The sequence below is a fragment of the Drepanopeziza brunnea genome (assembly GCF_022702325.1).
Source record: "Drepanopeziza brunnea f. sp. 'multigermtubi' strain 214-2 chromosome Unknown ctg5, whole genome shotgun sequence".
In the NCBI taxonomy this organism is placed as follows: Eukaryota; Fungi; Ascomycota; class Leotiomycetes; order Helotiales; family Drepanopezizaceae; genus Drepanopeziza; species Drepanopeziza brunnea.
Window position 1 is genome coordinate 2,584,271 of NW_027094068.1, and position 23,936 is coordinate 2,608,206.

At 41.9% G+C, this 23,936-nt stretch overlaps 3 protein-coding genes across 3 annotated transcripts; 1 reads left to right on the forward strand and 2 right to left on the reverse strand.

Moving 5' to 3' along the window:
* Nucleotides 1-1,971: 1,971 nt before the first annotated feature.
* On the forward strand, nucleotides 1,972-4,176 carry L3040_004043 (uncharacterized protein; the record flags this gene model as incomplete). Its single annotated transcript, XM_066156646.1, has 5 exons — nucleotides 1,972-2,029; nucleotides 2,145-2,157; nucleotides 2,238-3,087; nucleotides 3,142-3,252; nucleotides 3,313-4,176. 5 exons carry the CDS (start codon nucleotides 1,972-1,974, stop codon nucleotides 4,174-4,176), a joined length of 1,896 nt encoding a protein of 631 aa, XP_066012219.1.
* Nucleotides 4,177-4,785: 609 nt separating this feature from the next.
* L3040_004044 (uncharacterized protein) lies at nucleotides 4,786-6,855 on the reverse strand (the record flags this gene model as incomplete). Its single annotated transcript, XM_007289953.1, has 1 exon — nucleotides 4,786-6,855. One exon carries the CDS (start codon nucleotides 6,853-6,855, stop codon nucleotides 4,786-4,788), a length of 2,070 nt encoding a protein of 689 aa, XP_007290015.1.
* A 932-nt stretch (nucleotides 6,856-7,787) lies between these two features.
* On the reverse strand, nucleotides 7,788-10,271 carry L3040_004045 (uncharacterized protein; the record flags this gene model as incomplete). The annotated part of the gene is made up of 9 exons (XM_007289954.1): nucleotides 7,788-7,833; nucleotides 7,891-7,997; nucleotides 8,052-8,705; nucleotides 8,765-8,916; nucleotides 8,964-9,175; nucleotides 9,225-9,345; nucleotides 9,404-9,722; nucleotides 9,791-9,947; nucleotides 10,015-10,271. The coding sequence occupies 9 exons, from the start codon at nucleotides 10,269-10,271 to the stop codon at nucleotides 7,788-7,790; spliced, it is 2,025 nt and encodes a 674-aa protein (XP_007290016.1).
* Between the last annotated feature and the right edge of the window lie 13,665 nt (nucleotides 10,272-23,936).

Below are 23,936 nucleotides of genomic sequence, written 5' to 3' on the forward strand. Positions count from 1 at the left end.
GAGAAAGACAGAGCTGTGTACCAAGCAGCTCAGTCCTGTGGTCAAGTGGAACCAACGAGACTGTCGCATCCGGCATGGCTCAGATGAACCCAGAGATGCCGCCGGCTCCTCGATCGACTACGAGATACTGCTTCGAGTCTCCTGGACCGTTTTTCTTTGCTAAACGAACAACCTCATTGCGGTTTCGGGCGTCCTCTGGCTTTACATTCCGCAGAAGCTGATTCTCAGAGCACAATCCAGATACCTCACGCCGGAATGGGAGGGCCCTTTCGATATATGCGTCCGCAATTACATTTATGACCCGGCCTTCACAGATGGCAATCGCGTCGTAGCAGCACTAACTCACGACGTCGAGCCGGCCAAATCGCTTCGTACCTTTCGTTATCCTGGAGGTGTGGGAGGACCACTACCGAAGACGTAGCCACGGCTGTCACGACTCCAAGCTTAAGCCAAAAAGCGTTCGTGCTATTAATATATCAAATTATCCTCCGGTGCACAGACGACCAGATAGCCATTCTTATGAGGATAGGCTACAGCGGATATCTACCAACGGCATTCATGTCACGGTGTGCGGTATTGATGCAGGCGTACCACACGCAAGACATCGACGCCTATCCGCGCTCAGTATATATATTACCAAGCGGTGTCTACCTACATACGGCGAATACGTGGCCTGAGTGTGGAGCTGCCGAGAGGTTGAAAACGAGGATGAAGATGCAGTCGACGGTTTTCCCTAGGCGGGGGATCGATCCGCGTGACATGAATACAGAGGTGTATAACAGATACCGGTACTGTATGTGAGAAGAGAGGCGAGGATAATGATGATCCCTGTCCTGGGGATCAGCGGTCACGCGCCGGCAAGCGTTTACGAGGGCTCAGTTGCAGGCACTGGGCCTGGATACCGGTACCTACCGTACATATTGACTTGCTTCCGCATCAGAAAAGACACCGCTACCCGTGTCCAACGAGCACAAAAACATCTCCTTTTCTCTCTTCCACGAGGCTTAATTCAAGCACATTTAAGCTCAGCTAGATGAGTTCTTGTCTACCTACTTCTCTCGGCAAATGGAAGCCTTCGAGCTCAATTCACCTCAGGGGTCGGGACGCAGCTCTTTCATTTTCCGGCTTTTGAAGTCCTTATTTCGAATAAGCTTCCCATCTCAGGCGAGTGAGTACCGGTAGCTCTCCCTCGCCACGCCGCGTTGAAGCGTGGATTGGCACTTTAAACCGTCTCGGTCAAAAATCTCGGGCTATGGGACGAAAAGGTTCGATGAACCTGGGGAAACATGGAGAGCCTCGGCTACAGATCCACGCTTGTGTCTGCACAGACGGAGGAGGGTGGAGGTTCTCCATGGCTGGCTTGGCTCGAAGTGGTCGGCTTCAGGCTGATGACAAGGTCCGAAGTTGTTTGTTTGTTATGCGCTTAGGGGGCGGAATGTTGCTGTTATTTTTGATGCTGTTCCTGTAATACGAAGAAGGTCAAGCAAGAGCCACGTTTCCAGATCAACATACCGGTATCTAGATATGAACATCTAAGAAAGCTCTGTCAAAACAAGAAGCGCGATTTGATGAGGATCTTCGCTCGTTCTACTTCAGTGCTACGTAGCTTTCCCACCCCCATGCATCACGTGGTGGGTATAAGCCTTGTACGTAGTACGTATTGACGTATTGGCCGAAGCTGCGTTACCCCGCAAAAGAGCTGCTGCATGTCCATGTCAACGAATAATGGGCCCCGACATGGTCTGGGCTCCTCATCTGTGGCCCATTCGCTCTTCTGCCGGAGATCAACATCAAAGCGCACGCAATTCCTGCTCTCCTGAATCTCATCGTTACCATTCTTATTCTTATATCTCATTCTTATATATCATCGTTTCGCTGTGCATGGGAATGGGAAGTGTGGAGTGTGATCTGAAGTGGTCTGAAGTGGTCTGAAGTGGTCTGAAGTGATCTGAAGCGAAGTGAAGAAAGAGTATGCTCCTCTACACCAAGAAAGCCGCGCCCAAAGCCCCCAAGCGGCGCTCAAGAGCTGGTAAGGAAATTACTTCTCTATACCTTACCTACCCTTACCTTTCTTTACCTATGCTATTCAATGCGCCTCCTCCCATACAGAGAGAACCGCACACTGACTTGAGATTGGCAAAAAGGGTGCATACACTGGTCAGTTACCCTCCTCATTACTCTTCTACGTATACTTGTAATATCAAAATCATATTGACGCTTGCTGACTGGGGGAGCAGCAAAGAAAAGGTGCTTACATCCCACCCCGTCCATCCCCTACCGCGCAAGGTGCCCCCAAGTTCTAACAGCAAACGCGCGCAGAAAAAGAAATGCAACGAGAACCGGCCGCAGTGCGATAGATGCCAGGAGCGCGGGCTGAATTGCGAGTACGAAGCCGTGAAGCCGCGGAAGAAGAGAAGGACGTCGTCCGCTGGGTCCGCGCTCTCGTTGCGAAGCGAGGACTCGGATCGCTGGCCTGGCCGCTTCGGTAACGGGAGGATCTTTTATGATCAGACGTCCGAGTTTGGGGTCAGCAAGTGGGAGATAGACTCTGTGTACCAGTACCCGGGCTCGGACGAGTCGGGAGAGTGGGAGACGCCGTACGGGATTGACGTAGAAGAGATCATACGGACGGACCTGGTGCCCACTGCGCCAGCTGTCTCGATGACGGTTGCTGGAAGCCGAAGTCAGTATCCCGATCTTGCGATGATTGCGCCGTCACCGGTAGCATCGCCGCTGCTCGAGTTTTGCGCGCCGGTGTTCGAGGAGTTTACCGATCGCACGAATCGCCGCGCCTTGGTGGACCATTTCTGCAATGTTCTGTCACATCTCATTGTGTTTAAAGAGGACAACGGGAACCCGTTTCGCCAACTGGTATTGCCATTATCGCATGCCAGCTCTCCGATCATGAATGCGATATTTGCGTTGAGCAGTGCCCACTTGGAGTATCGAGGAGTTGTAAACCAGGAGAAATCGCTGGATTTCCATAACAAGGCTTTACAGGGGCTCGCTAATCTAATTGAGCAAAATGACCAGTCGAATAGGGAGGAGGTGCTGGGAGCTATCATGTTGCTGGTTTACTATGAAGTTGTAAGTCTCGGCTAATTTTAACACTCCTAGAGACCATCTTCTAACAAAATACAGCTCGTCCAAAGGGGAGACTCCAATATTGTTAATGGCCATCTGAAAGGCGCAATGACAATCATGAAATCCGGCCCCCAACTCAACACGCCAACATCCCAATTCCTCGAGCATGTAGGTCCCCTCCCAGCCCCCTTCCCCCCTTTCCGACCTCCCAACTAACAAGAACAACAGGCCTTCCGATTCTACGACGTGATCGCCGCCCTCTCTCTCGGCACGGCCCCTAATTCCAGCACACAACCCGCGGTCCCATCTCCTTTCCCAACCCCCCCATCACCCTCTGGTTCAATCCCCCCCTCTCCTCTAAGTGCAGTCGACACGCTCCTCGGCCTCTCCACAGACCTCTGGCCCATCATCCACCGCCTCTCCCACCTCCTCCCCAACAAGCACTCCCTCGAAGCCGCCATCGCCGCGGGCGAAACAAGCAAAGCCACCGTCCTCAGAACAGAACTCGAAAGCACCTCCCAAGCAATCGAAAACGCCCTCACCTCCTGGCGCCCAACATTCTTCACCACCACCACCACCTCCTCCTCCTGCTCTTCGTCCCCTCCCACCGCCAGCCCAGACTCCTCCACCCTCCCCCTCCTCCTCCAAACACAAACCCCCCGCATCCAAAGCATCTACCACAACGCCTCCGCCTACCGGCACTCCTCCCTCATCTACCTCCACCGCACCATCCGCGGCCTACCCCGCTCCCACCCCGCCGTGCAAAAACACACCCACCTCGCCCTGCGCGCCTGCGCCAGCGTCGTCTCCCTCGCAGCGCAGTGCCTCGACGGACCCATGTCGGCGCTCCTCTGGCCGCTCTTCGTCGCCGCCTGCGAGGCTACCAGCGCACCCGACAGGGAGATGGCCCTCGCTGCCTTCTGCGGCATTGAGAGGAGGCAGGGCATGACGAATATCAGCAGGGCGTGGGAGGTCGTGAGGGAGGTGTGGCGGAGGGTTGACGACGAGGCTGAGGGAGGAGGGGAGGGTCTGGGGCATGTCAGTTGGAGGGCGATCTGTGAGGAGAGGGGGTTCATTATTGTGTTTGGCTGATGTTGGGTTGCTTGCATGCATGCATGCATGGAAATGGGATGGGATGGGATACCTCTACCACCCGGCTGTGTGTGCATACGAGTATACACAAGACATAAAAAAGTAAAATACGTCTCGAAAGTCTTTCGTCATGTTTGGCTAGCTCTCAGCTGCAACAACCTTTTCTTTCTGAACGAGCTTCCTCCAAGTTGCTTTTCGCAATTTTCTTTTGCGGATTATATATATATTTTTTTTTTTCAAGGGGGAGGAAAATTTTATATTCTGACCAAGACTTCATTCTTTCATTCAGGGCTATACGTATACGAGTCACACACCCTCTCTCAGAAACGAGCGCTGCCAGCGAGCGATCCCATTCTCATCAGTAACATAACCCACCAGAGGAGTCCAGGCCTAGTAGATAATCCAGCAGCCGAATTCTCAATTTCTCGCTAAGCGAGATCTATTCATTCTATTCACTGCCCCAAGTTCTCTCATGAACAACAGCGAGAAACTCCTGGTGTGGACACTACATTCTCGCTCAAGCGCCTCCCCCTTCCCAGACAAACGCTACGCCATGCCGAAAAGCCCCCCAACCCCTCCCATCCCTTCCATCGCACCAAGACCCAAAAATCAAGGCAGCAGCTTCTCCCCTTCCACCTCCATCAGCCCTGTTCGGTACTTCCCCAACTTGACGGGGATATCGCCCGAGTAGCCGGCCTCGCCCCTCGCAACCTCAAGCCTCTTCGTGATCTTCCCCACCATCTTCGCGACCCACTTCTCGTTCACGGCGCCGTCCACGACAGCCTTCTTGACGCCCTCTTTCATACCGCCCTTCAGTGCCCGTCCGAACTCCATGATGCCCTTGACTTTCTCATCCATGGCGCCGGGTTCCTTCTCCATCTCCACCACCTTGGTGGCTTTCACCAGCGCGGCCGCAAAATCGAGGAGTTCCTGTTCAAAGAATGCTGGTAAGCGAGCGTGCACGGAGATTGAGACGTTCGTCTCGTCCGACAGGGCTTGGTCCAGAGAATGCTGTGCGTTGACCTCCTGTGGTATCCCATCCGCGGAATCAACGTTTTTTTCGAGCTCGAGCTTCTTGTTCTCGGATGGCGGAGGAGGGAGAATGTGCTCGTGGTGCGGGAGCAGGAAAGTAGGCACGACAAAGCGGGCGTCTGCGCCGCCTAGTCTCACGACTTGCTTCAGGTCTACCTCAGCGGGCAGGGCGCGGTAGGCCAACAGGTCATCTATTGCGAGGTGGCATACGATGTCGTAAGTCGAGATGAAGGGGACTTGAGCGAGGCCTGTGATGGATCCAAGCTCGAGCACGAAGTTGGCGTTGGAGAGCCAGGCCGAGATATCCGCTTGCAGGTGGGCGATCTCGGAGCTGGTCTCGGCGTATTCTTTGAATACTTTTTGCACGAGGATACTGTCGATCCAACGACCAGAGGCGCTGGCTGTGATGGAGGAAACTTGCACAGGGTGGAAGTAGCTGAGAGGGCTTAGCAGGAGGCGCAAGAGCATAGGGAGACGGTGTAGGAAGCGATCGACGTAAGGAGGCGAAGAATTTTGGAGGGTGGTTACCCGGATAGACTTTGGAGGCGGGTGAGGAACCGAGGGCTGAGAATGAATTTGCGAGCAAACAGCTGCACGGATAGCATTGGCGTCTCCGAGATCAAAAGTTCGCTCCACGTCAATCGTTTGCCGGGTGAATTTCTTGACATGTTCTCGCGCCTCATGGATGGCGTTCGTCTCTTTGATAAAGTTCAATGTCCGCAAGTATCGAGCACTTGCTTCTTCATTGTCGGGAGAAATCTTCTTCATAGACTTCAGTCCTGTCTTCGGCGAAACATTATCCGGAATCTTCCCATCGGTCATAACCTCAGTCATCTTAATCTCGTGAACAGCCACCTTTGACCTGCTGTTGCGCGGTCTACCCGCATCGATGCTCCTCCGGTCTGCATCTCTCGAGGCAGCCTTCAACAGAGGCGTCCCCTCAATAAAGACTGAATCCCCGTCCAAATCCTTTCTCTTCCCTTCCAGGCACCCGAATGTCATCTCGTAATCCCCACCCTTCAGATTTGCATAGCAGTCTCCGATGTCAATGCCCCTGAACAAGCGTACCGTAACCTCTTCCGTCTGAATGGAAAGCTCCATATCATCGCTCAACTTGATGCCCACTTCCACACCATGAACCACGAAACTGAGATTGCTGAGCGAAAACGTGACACCGCGCAGGACCATCAAGCCGTCAACATCAGTATCAATTTCCAAGGCCGGGATGTTGAAGAAGGCAATCTTGTCATCGATGAAATGCAACTGCACCAACGCATGCCGCAAGCTCCTCCTCGCGACATTGCTCGCCGCCTCGAATTGGAACAGGCAAACGAGAAAGATGGCAGGGTAGCACAGCACGGTGAAAACACCATACAAAAACCACGACGTTGAGCATACCGAGTAGCCCAGATTAAACGTCGTGAACAGAGGCCATAACGCATGGCCCGGGAAGATGCGGTAGCCTTTGTAGTCGCCAAGCAGGATGAAGAATTGTAATAGAGGCGCTCCGGATACAACCCATCGTCGAGGCCAGCGGTAAAGCGCTGAAAGGAGGAGAGTGAGGAAGGCGAAGAGGAGAGGCGACTTGAGGACGCGCTCGACGGAGTGCTGGCGTCGGTGCTGCTGCTGCTGCTGCTGCTGCGGCATGGTCCTTGTCGGCGCAAAAGCTTGATTGAATTGTGGCGGTGGCGAAATGCAGGCGCAGGGTTGGCTTGATGGTTGATGGTTGATGGTTGATGGTTGATGGTTAAACTCGAGAATGAGATAGCCAGGACGGGATTGAATTGCGAAAGAAAAGTTGCGATTACCTGGGAAGAAAAGTCCTTTTATGAATGTATGGTGGGTTGCGGGTTGTTTGCTTTGGGGTACGATCTAGATTCCTGCTACGTCATGGTAGGTAGTGCTACTGGCCTACCTAGTTGTGAGGAGTCACGTGGACTGCCTTCCTAGATCAGGTAGCACTTTCCTTCTATTTGCGAGAAAAATATCGCTTTTCATTTTCCGTACCGAGCTCTCTTATCATTAGGCTCATGGGTATGGAGCTTGTTTATTTCATATTTGACGCTGTAGTCGCATTAGTATACCACCAACAGTGACCTAAAGCCTTCGTTCTGATATAGAAATTTAGCCAGCTTGTAACGTACAGAGGTAGGCCGGGCCATGCAAGTAAAGAGCTTTCGCTAAAACCAAGAACAGGTTTGACGAGAGTTCTGGATTGAAACCTGGAGAGGCTGGCGGATTTCCCAAGTCTCGCGGATAATTCCAAAGTAGCGACTCATCTGTAGAAAGAGAGGTTCGGTTTTAAAAAAATTGTGTTATAGAATTCAAAGAAAATCGCAAATAATAAATCTGGAGGTACTAAAGAACAACTAATCAGGCTGTGATGAGATGATTAGCCCCAGTTCTCTTCCAGCGGCAGCGGATATAGACTCCTGGTGAAAAAGACATATGTCTATCAGATGGACAGATAGTATTTTCTACTTCGGATCTGAAAGCAAGATCGGAGACTTGCTCTACCCATACACAACCACTCGCACTCCAGATTCATAGTCATATCTTCATACACATCAGCTCGGTTGTTAAATGCTCATGAGAAGTTCTAGCAACTTTGGGAAGATGGGCGAGCTGTGAAGTGATTGTCAGCTCGTGATAGTAGATCTGCGGAAAGTCCCTGAGATTTACCCGAGTCCAGTCACTGGGTCCCATCCCTCTGCTGTCGGAAAACCTGCTGACCCACATCCAGGGTTGCTACCCACTGTGATATCTGTGAAAACCTCGGGATGCTGGTACTACAAGAAGATATTAGCTACCACTCATGTATGGAACAAAGCGTGTGAGCTAACCAAGATAGGGTGGATAAATCCAACCGTTCCCTTGCCAGCAGCAATTCTCTCCTCGTTGATTAAATTGAGAACTGCACCCCAGACGGGAGCCGAGAGCGAAGTACCGCCGACCAGCCACCATGACCCGTTTGAGTACACGACCTGTCTATCACCGACAGCTCCAACATCTGGGTACCCGCGTCCCCCATGGTGATAGAGACCTCCCGTGACGCTGCTGAAGTTTCCGTTCTCGACGTGGTGATGGTATCCACGGAAGCCCAGGGAACTCTCTTTTTGGTCCCAGTAGGCCTGAACAGCGGTACGCTGGTAGCTAGGAATTCCGAAGACGTTGGAGAACCCACCGCCGCTGGGAAATCTTTTGGTGGCGACTTCGTGGAGTTTTTGTCCAGGAGTGGGATTCACAGAGGCGTTAAAACGATCCCATTCAGTACTGCCGACAGAAAGAACGTAGGGGCATGTGGATGCGAAGTCGGGATCGAAGATCCGACCAGAATAGCCGTTGCAGATGCTCCCCCCTACCCCCGCGTCACCGGAAGACATGACGACAGTCACACCTTGAAGAGCAAGTTTCATCCACTCATTGCATTGGCGCTTGAGATAGAAGTCTGGAAGATCTGCTTCGGTTGCACCATATGAGATGGAGATCACGTTTGTCTGCGAGAAGTCAGTCAATTTGAACTCTTCCATGCACGTCGAGCGATGCAGGAACATACTGGCTTATATACACCGCACTGAAGCTGACCAGTGTATCCCCCGGGGTTGAGATTAGGGTAAGAGGGGTCTCTGCAGGCTTCTTCTGTACAGTCTCCAGTCTCACCATAGGCACTGTAAGTACAGTAACTACCATCTATAGCATCAAGGAAAGCTGGATTCGTTAGCAGGTCACCACGAGCTGCTATGAATGGTACGCACTGTTCCAGAAGCCACTGAAGTTACCCGTTGATTCATAGTACTCATCGTCGACTTGAAACAGAACAAGCTCTTGGGGATAGATCAAAGGCTGGGCTGAGTTGAAATCGAGGCCAGACTCGAGGTCGATTGGGACAAAGATTGTAGAGTCTTCGGTCGCTCCAATCGCACCATCAATCAGACGTTCCTCAGGGTAAGTGCCGTTGGGAATGTTACTAGCTCAGTTTCAATCTCTATACTGAGAGTGGAGAAATGATGACTGACGGGTAGAGAGAGCTGTAGTAAATATCAAGATCTTTCTTGCTATAGTGTACATCAAGAGACTCGAAGATTCCTAGCTTGTTGCCAGGTGAGGCCTTGGTAGCATTGCACATCTCATATTGAACTAAGTGACATTGTCAGCCCCGGAGAAGGAGGATTGGAAATGAATATAGCCTATTTACCTTGAGTGCACGGGGCAGTCACGTAAATGTCGCAAACACTTGAGTTGGGGTTAGGGAATCCAGGAAGTTTCGTGACGAGTGGTCTGGCGCTAACAGTACTCTCGAAACGCTTGAAAACCTCGTTACCTTCACCGGCCGTGATCTTCCTCTCCCGAAGTCTTGTTCCGGGAGTCACGTAGTCAATGTGCTCTCGAACGTGAGTAGGCACGTGGTACTCTTTGGTGGAGATATCATGAACACCTGAGCGGTGTTCCCAAAGGTAGAACTCGGCGAAGAGAAGGGTCTCTACTTCAGCAGCGTTTGCGTCGAATTGAATCCACTGTATAGGTTAGTGTTATCTTCCTTTTTTGCTGGCTGTGGGTCTCTGAGAGACGCTGGGAGAGCCACCTGTCGGTTGGTAGATACGCCAATTCGGTCAGAACTGATCCCAGACGAAAGGAGCCACTCCGAAACGACTTCAGTAGAGGATTGGTGAGGAGCAAAGAACTCGATGATCTCTTCCGCAGTCATGTGTTTGCCGTAGGTCTCAGTTCCTGGAGTAGAGCTTTGATGGTAATCATCAGTACGATGTATATGTTTCCACATCATGCCAGTGCAGATTGGCTGCTCACATTTCCATGAGCTTGTCATGCCCAGCCTCGAGGTTGCTCTGCTTCAGGCCGATGCGCACGGGGAGAATCTGCGTATCCGGGACTCTTGACTTCTTGGACCATTGATGCTCCCACGAGGGCAGGTGGCGCTCGTGGAGACTGTGCGATGCAGGAATTGCACGCTTTTTTCGGCCAGAATAGGAGAGGGGGCTAGCCGTCACCTCGAGGGCGAGACCACCGGCCCAGACGGCAACGATTGCAGAGAGAGAGACCAACATGATGCTTGATACTTGATGCTTGATGTGTAATGCCAGATGTCTGATGTCTCAAAGGCACGAGTTACGAGAGTGGAAGAAGAGCGGACACTTGGACAAGGGAGGGGAAGTTGCACAGAACCATGGTCCATCGCCCATGGTCGTAATATATATCTGCCTCTGTCATCCGCTAATCGTGACCCGGGAAGGAAGCACAACTCGTGAGTCATGACTACCCTTACTACCCCCTTCTTCCCTTAATTATCAGCTTCTCGATCAACAGGTCGTCGGACAGGGTAAGCTTTAATAAGCTCTCCTGGGAAGGTACAACCATATAGGGAGAAATGATTTTCATTTGTGCCTGGTGCCTGCATGTTGGCATGCATTGCATCCGAGACTTTGTTTGTATTCGAGAATGGGATGAGGTTACTGGGTAGTACGGCCGGTCGGTACAGTACTCAGGAGGCAGACTAATAAGTACCGCCGTTCGGATGTAACTGTAACTGATAGCAAGCCGCAGCCCTGCAGCTTTAACATTTGGTTGTGTTCCACACATAGTCTAAGTACATAAGGTATACTTATTTACAGATTGGAATTCTGGTAACCGTATCATGTGATGTCGCTTAAATCCGCCTATGGATTCCTGCTGAAGAGCCCGGTCAGTTCTTGGCAAGTCGTTGATGCGATGAATTATAACAAAGACGATCTGACTATTGCCAGAGTTGTTTGGCCATGAAGACAGTTGCTGATAGATCAATTCTCAGTGCGAAAGTCTGAGACAGACGAAGTTGTTCAAATTTCTGTGCAACTGCTACCAACTTCCAAGTGTCAGCGAATTATAGAGAGCTAATCAATATTTGTTTGCATGACAGAATACAAGTCGGTTGAAGGATAGCCAATTGCCCATTGTCAATTGAGGCTATATGCCAATCCCCCTCCGGCCCGGAATCCGTATGCATACAACCTTCAGAATAGTAACGTAAGCCATAATAGCCGGGCAGGAACCAAGTAATCGGGTGGGCTCCTCCTTTACAAGAACCATGACCAATGAAAAACGCAAACCTGAGCAATTTCCCTATCAAGAATTTGAGTTGCAAGACGAAGCAGAACGGCGCGTGAAATAAAGATATGTACGATACGTATACGTAAGTAATTGTAGATTTCTCGTGTCAATGAAGCTACTGCTGTCATTGAACCATACTAGTCTCAATACCTCGCCTGCACTTCGTTATGTTTCAAAAATCAGAATAGCTTTTCCTTCGCAGCAGCTTACTCTTACAAGATATAGACTTACATTCAACAGCTGTATTTCACTTACTCGGAAACAAAAATGATGGATCTTGATCGAGAACTGAGAGAATACTTCGGTATCTTCTGGTCTTCGGATGACCTAAGCAGAATGTAACAGTCAATCCCTGTCCTCGTAGACGGAAGGTATGGCCTTTTCATGAAATCACAAGATTGGTAACCAAAGTATTTCTTAATAATCCGCTGCTTGAATATAAGAAAGTTAATTTTCCTTTTGAATCGAGCCCGGTAAAAACACTGGCCTGTAAACTTTGACCACAGCTGGCGCATTGCACAAGGGTGATGTACATCGAGGAGAGCCGGCTATATCACCCGGTGGAAAAGCTTGGTCGACAACTTTGTCAGTCACATAGACGTAATTCTTAAAGTATTGAGCGAATCTTCCTTGTATGGCTTGCTCTCATTTTGTTCACTATTACCTCCCCCTTTGGCCTGGATCCATTTTTAACACCAGGCTTTCTACTATCTAGCGGTTGGAAAGCAGTCAGCCAAGAAAAATGAGTGCTACTTTTATGCTGAACCAATGTAGAATTTCAAGGAGAAAATGTGCATACCTGTTGTTGCACAAGATCCGTTGCCCTTGTTACAGCTGCCGTAGTTGCCAAATCCCTCGTCGGCAATGTAGCGGTGGGAGGAACATCTTTATAAGTGTTGATCGCGAAAATTGGTAAGGAATGGACTTGATAGGGAATATGTATAGACGAGAAATGGATATAGTCACTCTCCTGGCCGGGTATTAGCTTAAGTGACTGGGCGAGCAAGAAAGGTGAATATGAATAGTAGCATTGCAGCGCGATGTTAAAAAGGACGAATTGATCTGGACAACAAAAAAAAAAACTGATTATTACTGAAGACACGCCGTATTTCATCTGCTTCTATGGCTACAACCATACGTTTCTGAGCATTGAAATGCGCAACTGCTAACAGAGGCATCAACGAGAGAAATGCGTGACTTCGAACTTTAGGTTTTGATATCAAGGTCCTTGGGAAAATATTGCCATTTGCCTACTTGCTGTCATCTATAATCATCCACTAGAACTTTTCCTTCACCGAACGCGCTGATCCAGAACCGCACAGCACAACACTTTCAGCGTTCACTCTAGCACCTCTTTCAACCTACGAGAGGTACGAAACCACACTGCTTCATTTCCACAGATCAAGAAACCAACACCCCCGAGAGAATCATGATTTGATGCCCCTGTGTTTAGACGGCCAACGGGATTCGGAGTATTAAGTAGATTCGCTACATTGAATAATTCAACAGTCTTTCACTTCCGCGTAACCCTCTTCAAGGGGTGGATAAAAGCTCGAGCTGCTTCGAAACCTCGAGCCGCCGCCGCCGTACCTGCAGCTTACACATTTCTTCGCCCTATAGCTTCAGATTCAAATCTCGTCCAACTTGCCTCGCAACCTCGAGCCGTCGCCGCCGTACCCGCAGCTTCACAATTTCGCCCTGCAGCTTCCGCTGCTTCCGTCGCACGAAATGCCTTAAAGAAGTATACTCTGATCTTATCATGACAATCACTGCTGTCGATTTACATTTCACTAATGTTTTTGCATTTCCTGCTAAACTTTACTTCTTGATATATTCCAGCTATTTCGTCTACCTGGTGTCTCACCTGTCCTCCCCTGGACGTCCTTGATACGAAAGAAGCCTCTGTAGCATTCTGTAGCCCCTTGGGCTCTACCAGCTCTTTCCATAGTTGACCTTTCGACACAATATTCTTCAGCGTCTAACGGATATGGTATTTGTTTTTTCAGTGCACGTAGAAATTGCATGAATAAAGTCACAGAAATATCAGTGATTCACTACTATTGATGAAGATATAAGTTTCACTTAATCTGCGGTACCCCTTTCTCCGTCTTGATTTGCCCATGCCATATAAAACTCCACTTCCAACCTAGCCTGAAAGGCAGGCCCATCAAAAAAAAAAAAAAAAAAAAAAAAAAAAAAGATCAAGAGACTTCAAGAAGCTGAACTCGTGGCATGACGTAAGATGGTAGGTATCATATCAACTATCTAAGTCAAAATATTGCTGTCAATATATCAAGCACTGCTAGTCGCCTTCTCTTACATGTTTCACATACCAACAAGTCTTCCTATATTCTATAGCTGTAGCTATACTCATTAGTAACAAAATCTCCCCCTTCAAAAACGCCGAGATTTTCACACGGGTCTACGTACATAGGCAGGTAAACATCACCTTTCGAGCTCTCTCTGGACTCTGGGTTTCCTCTCTTTTGGATCTGCATACTCCTTGCGTGAAAGCCGCCGGACCACGGAGAGTGTTAATATACTCTAGTCCAAGTCGCGGAATCCAAACTCTCAAATCTAGATATCAATCACTTCTGCACCAAGGATATCTGTGACCGGCTTGAAAATCCTCCCTTGAGTTCCACATTACTCGTATATATGTACTGTTTTTTTGGAACCTGTATAGCGATAAGAAAAGATGGAACGAGACGTTAAGAATCAGGAACACCGCTGTCATAAAAGATATGTTTTCCAACTCCCCGATGACTCGACTTTCTCCCTTCTTTTCTTTTTCTAATTTCTCAATGCTAGCAGCTAGCTTAACACACAGTTCTTATTTAAGGGGGAATGCTGTCAAAACACTGCATTGCTATCATTCACATCTCTTTTTTCCGACCCTTTGCCGCTTACAAATAAAAAACATATATCTTCAAATTTCTAGCCTTCATCTTTGATCGATTCAGACATCTGTTCACTCTTTGGTTTAGATAAAAAGCAATAGCATTATGACTGGGTAAATTAAATAATATACTCCCTCCGCCCTCCGCCTTTCTTCCAAGTATCCACCACCACCTCTCATTTCACTTCAAAGAAAAACCCAACAAAGAAAATGGAAACTAATAAATCCAAAATCCTATCACAGGTCCATTCAGTAATTCCCTCTACAAGTCCATCCATCCATCCATCCATTATTCATATCCATTAAACCGGTTTCCGCAACCCCTATCCCTTTACCCCAACCCCAAAAGAAAAAAAAAAAAAAAAAAAAAAAAAAGGGCTTTACCAAACTCCCCTCACATCCTCACCCCCACAATTTGAATTCCCATGATTAAGTAAATCAAATTGCAACCCTTCGACAAAGTATGAACATCAAATCATTCAATCATTTCTATCCAAATTCAAGTCCAATCTCGTTCCTTCCCCCGAGTCGCTAGCTACGTAGATATGCCTAGCGCTCTCCGTAGGCCGCCGCGAAAGCACTTACGAACTATCGTCGATATCTCATGCAAGCCCTGTCGTTGTAGTTTCTTACACCATGCGGAAACCATTCATTACACGTATTACTGCAGCAATAGAACAAGAAATACGGCCACTCACCCACTCTATGTACACACTCATTTTGAGACTTCCAATCAGTATGACATGGCTATAAAACCACAGCCAGCCAGCCAGCCAGCCAGCCAGCCATCAGCTCGCAAATCATCAACTCATTTCCTTATTCAATATTGCTTCGAGCTCCGGACTAGAAAAGACATCTAAAAAAAAAAAAGGTCTGGCTAGCTAGCTTATTTATGCCTTTCCTACCTACCGTTCACTTCCTTCCTAGGTAGGTATTTTCTCTCCCCGCCCCACACCCTCTTTACTACAACCCGCAATCCGCAATAAGAAAATAATAAAAATCCGAATCAGCCATTTCCCAAGACTTCAAAAATAAGAAAACGATACATACCTACTTGCCATATATAAGAAAAAAAAAAAAAAAAAAACCGACCTATCGAATATTGAAAAGATCCTCGTCCGCAGATCTTAATTATTTAATACGAAATTTTCAATTTGCTTATAACGACTTGATTTTTATTGCATTCGATTCTTAAGATACGGTTTCCTTAAGAATCCGCTAGAACCAGATCAATAGCTCGTTGCGCTCGCCGCATAACTCGAGAAATAATTCTTATTATTTTATTTCAGTCTTTCGCGGATAATAATAATATTAATAACGCCGATTATATACGGCTTTAAGACGCTGCATCGCTATTCAACTTTACTTAGCACTTTAAAAAGAAAAGAGGAAACGCTATTATCAATTTGCAGCTTTTTCTTTTCGTATTAAAACGAAAAGCATCGATTATTAATACGGCGACGAAAGCTATCGAAAGCTACTTCGACGATATCGACCGCGCGGCTGCTATTAAACGACGAGTTTAATAGCAATACGCTTTCGCTTCGAATTGGATTATAAACGATTAACTTAATCTCGAATCTCGATATTATGCACAAGAGTTTTTTAAAAATCTTTTTACGTTTATACGTACTTATTTATACGCAATTACTAAAGCAGCTATTCCTTTCTTTTTTTCAATCTCTTTTTATAGCAGCGAGCAAACGGCCTTTTTTAAGTTTGTTTTATAAGCAAATTCCGCGAAGCTTTCGAAGACTTTAAAAAACTTAAAAGCTGTTGCTTAATCTGTGACGATACGCCAGGTCTCCTGGACGCACCTTACATGCGCTAAGCTACTTTCTTTTTTTTTCTTTCGTATTCTTCGTATACTTTCATTCCCCGCTTTTTGACTTATAAACTATGGTTTACGAGTCTTTAGCGCTTCTACTTTCGTATATATAGATTTTAATTACTTTCGACCTTTATATTCGATAATTGTTGATTTTAAGTTATTACTTTGAGATTCTTTTAAGCTTTTATATAAACTCTCGCGCTCTCGTAAGTTCTTTTAAGTAATCGCTTAAGGTCGTTATATTATTAATAATTACTTTATTCCGCCGAGAACGGCTTTAATAATATTCTTCTTTTTTAAAATTCTTTAGTAGTTGGACGTTAAAAACATTTAGACGACTTTAACGGTCACGAGAAGGCTTATTTTAAGTATAATTTAAAGGATAGCACTTATATAATATAGCAACTCTCGCTTCGCGGGCAAAATCCTTCGCATACTTTTTAAAGCTGCTTTAGCAGCTCCTTTTTTTTCTTTTACGGCCCAATTAGCAGTTTTTTTTATTTAAGAAGAAGCTATTAGTAAGCAAGACGATGAAGATGATCTTTCGGCCTTTATTAACTTCGAAAAAGCTTTAGCTTAATATTAAGCTCTTTTTTAATCTTAACGAAAGGCCGTTAAGCTTAAAAAGCTTTTCGCAAATATGAAAACTCGCAACGAAGAGCTTAATAAAAGCGCTAGCGAGCAAAAAACCTTCGCCGATAAAGCTGAAAAAAAGGCTCGTCGAGCTCGAAAGAAACTAGACTAGCTTTAAGCGGTTTTGCTAACTACGGAACGCTTATTAAAGCTTTTTTAAGTCTCTTTCGAAGATAATTTTAAAAGCAAGGAGCTATATAAGCCTTCGGTTTTTTAGACTACTTTTTTTATTTATAAAACCGCTAACCTTCGCCGCTTTTTCGCCGACGATAATAAATTACTTTTTCTTTATAAGTTAACTAACTTTCGCACTTTAGCTAGATTTAATACTTTTAGAGCTTTATCTTTAGCTTTTTAAAGTCGCGCTCGTATCGAGCGGATCTTTAACTTTAAATAAAAGCTTTTAAACGGTGTAAGCTATCGAGCACGCTATTAGCAAGCCCGCGTTTTCGATAATTTAAAAGCTTTCGACGAATACTTTTTTATAAAACGCTAGCGTAAGAATTACGTTTTTAACTAAACCGAAAGAATAGCTTATTTGTTCTTAGCTTTTTTGGTTATGGATCGTAGCAACTTCGTAATCGCTTCGAAACTCGTTTAGATCGCTTTCGAGTTTTTAAACGATTCTATTGAAAAGGCTAAAGCGTTAATTAAGTTCGAAAAACTTTATATAAGGCTTAACTAGCAATTTTAAAACTTTTACTTTGTTTTCTCGAAGCTTGCTGCTACCGTTGAAATCAAGGACGAGGACCGATTACGTAAAGCTTTGCGTTTTAAGATTATTAAAACGCTACGCGATTAGCTTTATTTGAAATTTGCTAAGATTATAACTTTTAAAAACTTTTAAACCGCCGTTTAATAATTAGTTGCTAGCTAATACGCGTTTGCAAAGCTTTACGACGTTTTATAAGCTAAGTATAATATTTAATTCGCGAAAAGCTTTTATAATAAAGCTCGTAACGAATCCCGCTCGGCTTAAAGAGTAGCGGTTAATGTAGAAGCACCTAAAAAGATATGCTATATAGAAGCCTGGCTCTGAGGCTGGGCCTTATGGTCTTATAAAGAAGTATTAGAAAAGGTGGGTGGAAAGCTCGTTGATTGTTCTAGCTAAAAGATGTATGCCCTCTTATAAAAGATGGGTCCGTCTAGTGTAATCTTAATAGCTATAGCAGGTACCTTATTAAGCAAGGTGTTTATATCCGTCCTTTTATAAAATAAGTAAGCGCCCCCGCTTATTATTAAGCAAGAAGAAAAAAAGGGGTATAAAAGAAAGAAAGAAATCTAGTATATAAAAAAAGGGAGTATCTTGTTTTTAAACTTTAAACATTTAAACTACGCTTTAGCAGCTTTCTTATGGTTTCTTTCCGTGCTTACGTTTTTAATTCTTTCGTTCTTTTTAAGCTAAAAGGGTTTTCTTTTTTTAACGAGGCCAGTATTAAATAATGACGTGCTAGTAATAGCATCTTTAAAAGTGAAGGAGCGCGTATCGTTTTTGCGCTTATTAATAGCATCGTTAATAAATATGAACTTGGCCGACGAAGGATTAGCGAAGTTAAAATAAAGTTTAAAGCTATTAATTAAGTCGTTTTCGTCTTTAAGCAAATTAGCTAAGGCTTTTATAGCTTTATCGAATACGCGGTTTAAGGATTTCGATTAAGAAGATAATGCTTTAAGATCGTCGATTTAACTCGTGAACCGTAGTTTACAAATGGATTTCGTATTTTTTAAATTGATTTTTATACTTGAATCGAAGTCGTTAAAAAATAACTTAATCGATCGCAAGCTTTCTTTAAAATCCTTTAACTTATCGGCGTTTATAAAGTCGTTAGCTCGGCGGCTTTTGCTTTTAAAAAAGGACTTGGCTTCGTAAGTCTTAGCTTTAATATTTAAAATAATAGCAAATCCTTTTTTAAATGCCGAAAACAATTTCTTTTTATGCTTAATAAAGTGTTTTTAAAATTGAGTTCGAGATATAGCAAAGATAGCAATCAATTCTTTTATTATTCGAAGTTCGTTTTAATTTATTTTTTCGATTAAAGCTTTTAATACGAAACTAACGTAGTTTAATTAAATTATAGCGGCGAAGAGCTAGCTTGATTTATTAATGACTTTTTATCGAAAAGTTAACGGCATGCGTTTTAAAACGATCGTGCAAGCGTGCTTTGCAAAGCTGACTTTATTTTTTAATATGCTATCGTTTAGCAAAGCGATATAATTATTAAAAAAGATAGCTTATTCGTAAAAAGCATTTTAAAAAGCGTTTATATTTAAGAAAACATTTTGTTTTGTAATAACGGATATAAAAGTAGCGAGATTATTAATTATAGCGAAAAGTTAGCGCGGCGCAATGTTCTTAAAAGCATTTAAGATTTTCGACTTAAGTTTAAAAGCTTTTTATCTAGCGGTCTTTTTAAGCGTAATATCGTAAGCGTAGCTTTAAAGTTAAATAGCTAAGCTTTCGATTTAAGTCTTTACGCCGTAAAGCATTAAATAATAATTTAAAACTTTATTTTCTATTCGTAAACTACGGTTTACGAATCGTTTAATATTAGCGTCGTATTTAATCGCAATCACTCGAGCATTATTATTGCATTTAAAAAGCTAAAAAGGTTTCGAATAAGCGATAAGCTTATAATTTCCGTTTCGGCGATTAAGCAAAGCGGCAAAGTATAGCTTATAATAGCTTCGAAGGACTTGCTAAGTTAAAAAGTGCACTATATTAAAAAATACATTAATCGAGGCTTTTTTTAAGTTATTAATCCGAAAGTAATAAAAGTATATTTAAATCTTTTTATTTATAATAATAAAAAAGGTTTGGTTGCCGTACTTATTATTTAAAAAAAAAGCTTTTAATATAAGCTAAACTTTCGTATAGCTATTTGCATTTATAATATTAAAAGGGCTGTTCTTTTAAGCGGTGCTTATCAAGCTAATACTTTAGTTTAGCTTATTAAAGGATATCGGCTTAGCTTTAAACTTAAAAAAGCTTAACTTAAACATTCTTTTAGCTAAAATACTGCTTTTGATTTTAATAGCGAATATCGATTGATTGCTCGAATAAAGCATAAAGTTATTAAAAGCGTTAGTTTAAAAAGCTTCGATAAATCGATATAAATTAAAACGGATTATTATTATTATAAAGCTTTTCGTAATTAGCTTAAAGTATTTAGCGTATTCGAAAGTATAAACTTCGCAAAAGACTCTTTTTAATAAGTCGGTGGCGGACGGTAAGACTTTGCGGCTAAAGCGGAGCTTCGTTTAAACGTTTAAGTTAAAGAGTTTTTTAAATTTATTTTTAAATTTTAATACGTTCTTTATTTCTTAAAAGACTTTTATGCAATCGCAATCGTTATTATTAAAGCTTAAATTAAAGATCTCGGATAGCAAGAAATAGTTTATTATTTTGCTTTCTTTTTTACTTATCTTTATTTAGCTACGACGGTCGAAAAGTCGTAAGATTACGTTATTAGAAAATTCGTTTTTTAAAAGCTTGCGGATTTAATTAATAGCTTTTTTAATTGATTCCGCGGCAACTTAAAAAGCATTATCGATATTCTCGTTTAAATTTAAGCGATCGAAAGCTAATTAATAAAAGTCTTAGCAAAAGTTAATAAAAGCTACGTTTATACTTATAAAGTCTTTAATCTCGACGAATCTTAAGTAGCGGTTCGATATAGCTTTAGTTAGTTCGTATTCGAAGCTGTTTCTTTTTTTAACGAATAATGCTAATAATAGCTAGTTTTCGAAAAGGTCGCGTTGCATTTTAAATTTAAAGGCTATAAAAAAGCTCGCGTCGATAGACTTGCGTAAAATAAACATAATCGAAGCAATTAGTTTAGCGTTCGAAGCTTTATTAGCAAAAGATAACGTTGATCTTTAAAATAAAGCTAATAATAGCGAAAAGCGCGTAATAAATAATTTAAGCAAAAAAGTTTTAAAAGCAAAAGGTTGATTTGATTTTGCTTTAATTGCTAAGTTATCTTTTATTCGTGAATTATAATTTACGAATAAAGTTTCGGATTCGAGCTTTTTTTATAAAACGAAATTTTAAGTTTAATTCTCGTTAGCAAACTCTATACGTTTTTTAAGCTCGTCGTATTCGCTTTTAATATTATTAAAAGCTAAAATCAATAAATTATATAATAAGACTTTTAGTTTTAGCTTTTTTAAGAATCCTTCGTTAAAAATAGCGATCTTATCTTTTTACTTAATATTATTTTTATTTTTTACGGTTTAGCAAGTAAAGTTGATTATTATAGTATTAAGCTTAATAAACTTGCGTTTTCGAATTATATTAGCTATAGTCTTTTAAAAAGCGACGTAAGCAATAATATAATAGTTAATGACTTGGATAGCGTAAGCGTTAAAGGTGCAATTTTTTAAAATGACGCTTAATTAACGAGCGCTGCGGATTAAAGTGTATATAGCTTTAAAATAATCGTTATATAGCAATTAGCTTCGAGCGCCGTCGAAAGCTCTTTTAATTCGTTTATATCTTTCGGCGTTTTTATTGCGTAAAGAATAGATAGCGGTGATTTTAATAATAAACTAATTATAAGCCGAAAAAAGGTTTTCGGCGTTTATGTTTTTTCTTATGCATTTGGCTCGTAAAAATTAATCGTATTATAAGATTAAGTCATTTTCTTTTTTTAATCTATTATTAAAGTCGGAAGTTATTACTTTAAGCATAGCTAGTTGACTAAAGTTGCTTATTTAACGATAAGTTTAAAAGAACTTATCGAAAGTCTTAATAACTCGTCTTTCGAACTTTAGCTCGAAACTCGATTATCGAACTAAAGCAGCTTGCTTTTCGCTTATTAATAGGTTAAAAAATGCATTTCGGACAAAAGCTTTTCCTTTAGCGGCGGCTGACTTAAAAAGCATATTTAACTTGTAAACTACGATTTACGAGCTAAATATAAAATAGCGAAATAAAGCTAATAATAATAGTGATTAATTAAGTAATGATTAAAGTCGTTAATATTAGCGTAATATTATATAATTATGAAAAGGGGGTAATAATAATATTATTATAATTGTTATTATATAAAGAAAGAAAAAATATTAAGAAAAAAAAAAGAGGGCTTTTTTATATAGGTACATTTATAAGGAGGACCCACTCTTTCCAACAGCAGTTCACCTTCGAATACACGTAATTAAATACGCTTAAAACAAAGGAATAGTCTTAAATAAAAAATAAGAAATAGCCGTATAAGCCTAAACAAATGAAAAAAAAACAATTAAACAATAAAAACAATCTATATAGGACAAGTGAATAGCTAATAAAGTGAAAGGAATAAGGAAAGAACAAAGAATATAATAAAAGGTAGGTTTAAAGATAAGAGAACAAACGTAAAAAATACTCTTCTTTACTAAAACAAAGAAAATGATCATTAAAGCACGTCCTTTTATAAAATAAGTATAAAACAAAAAGAAAATAAAAAAGTAGAAAAAATAAAATAAAAAAAATAAATTAAGAAATAATTTTATAAATTAATTTTTATTTTTTCGAAAGTATTAAAAAAATGATTTAAAAGTTAGTAAACTTAAGTTTAAAGATCACTTTTAAATTAAGTAGTTTACTTTTGCCGTCGTCGAAAGGCTCGTATTCGCTAAGGTTTAAGTTGTTTAAAGAATTCGAATCTTTTTTTTCTTCTTTTTCGTCGTCTTTATTAAAAGGAAAGAAAGTTTAATCGCGGCGATAGAATCGCTTAAAGCGGTTAGCTGCAAAAGTGCTTTTAAGCTTAGTCTTATCGGTTTTTTAAAGTTTATAATATCTTTTATTATAAGCTTTAAAAACGATATAAAGTCTTAGCTACTTATAATTTAGCTTAATATCCGCGAATATATTGATGCTTCGTTTAACGTCGTAAAAGAATATTAAGTCTTTCTTTTTAATAAGTTTCGATTTTAAAACTTTAATTCGTTTTTAAGTAGCTTTAACGGCAAATCGATAGCGCTTTTTTTTTAAAATGATCTCGTCGATATCTTCGTTTCGGAGTTTTAATTATTTAAACTTTATAATAAGCAGATTAGCGCGGAATCGAACCTTTTGCTAAAGTAATAACTTTTAAATTAGCTATCGTGATTTTAAAAGTAGCTTAGCTTTTCGTTCGTAGTTTAAAAAGAAAAAAGTAATTTTAATAAGTGCGTATATCGATATCCGAACCGCAAAAAGCATCTTATTAAATTTGCGAACTTAATTTTTAAATCTTTTATTTATAACCTTCGATAAGCTATTTAAAATATCTTTATAGCTTTTTTTAATTATTCCATTAGCTTTTAAATTATAGCTTAAGATTTAAACCCTTTTAATCCCGTACTTAATAGCGAAAGCTTTAGCAATTGCTTTGTTTTCGAGTCTTTTATCGATAATTAATCTTTCGAATAGTTTATAGCGGCAAACGATATCCTTTTAAAAAAACTTAGCAATAGATTCGGCGTTAGCTAATCGAAGTAATCGCTTTTTTAATTATTTAAATAGATTTTTTTTAATTAAAACGAAGCAGGTTATCTTTTTATCGATGATAAGTACTCGTAATACGTTTAAGCTGACTTTTAATTATATTTGCGTAAGCTAAGTCGAATATAAAGGGTTTTTTATTCGTTTAGCTTTGCGTTTTTAATAAAGCTTATAGCTTTAAACGAAAGCCTTGCAATTCTCGTAGCATTTATTTTAAAAAAAGAGTTTTAATATGCGATAATAAATTGATTTAGCTCTTTTATATTTAAATTCTCGATAAGCGTCGGAAATAATAGTATAGCGTCTTTAAGTTCCGTCGATAATTAGCTTAATCGAGTAAGAATTATTTGCTCGCTTATAAAAGTAATTATTTTTAATCAAGTAATTAAATGCTTTATTTTTAAATTTCTAAAAGTCGTAAGTCTTAATCGAGAAAAAGCGTTTAAAAGTAATAAGGAATTAAGCAATAAGCTTAAAGTCGGGCGAGTAATCGTGCTTTAAAACTTTTTTTTTAGCTCGTAAATTATAGTTTACGAGTCGTTTAATCGAAAATATTAAAATAATGCTTAGCTCGTTAGTAACTTAATCGTTAATATCTTTTTTTTTTTCTTTTTAATATTTAAAAGATGCTCTTTTCTTTTTTTAAAAAAACCGTTCGTTATTATATTTTTAATCTTAAAGATATATTTGATTTTAAAGTCTATTAATTTTATTTACGTAATCTAATTCGTAATAAAAGCTTTAAGCAAGTCGCTTGCTAATCCGTTAAATTAATTAATTAATACTTTAGCGTCGGTTTT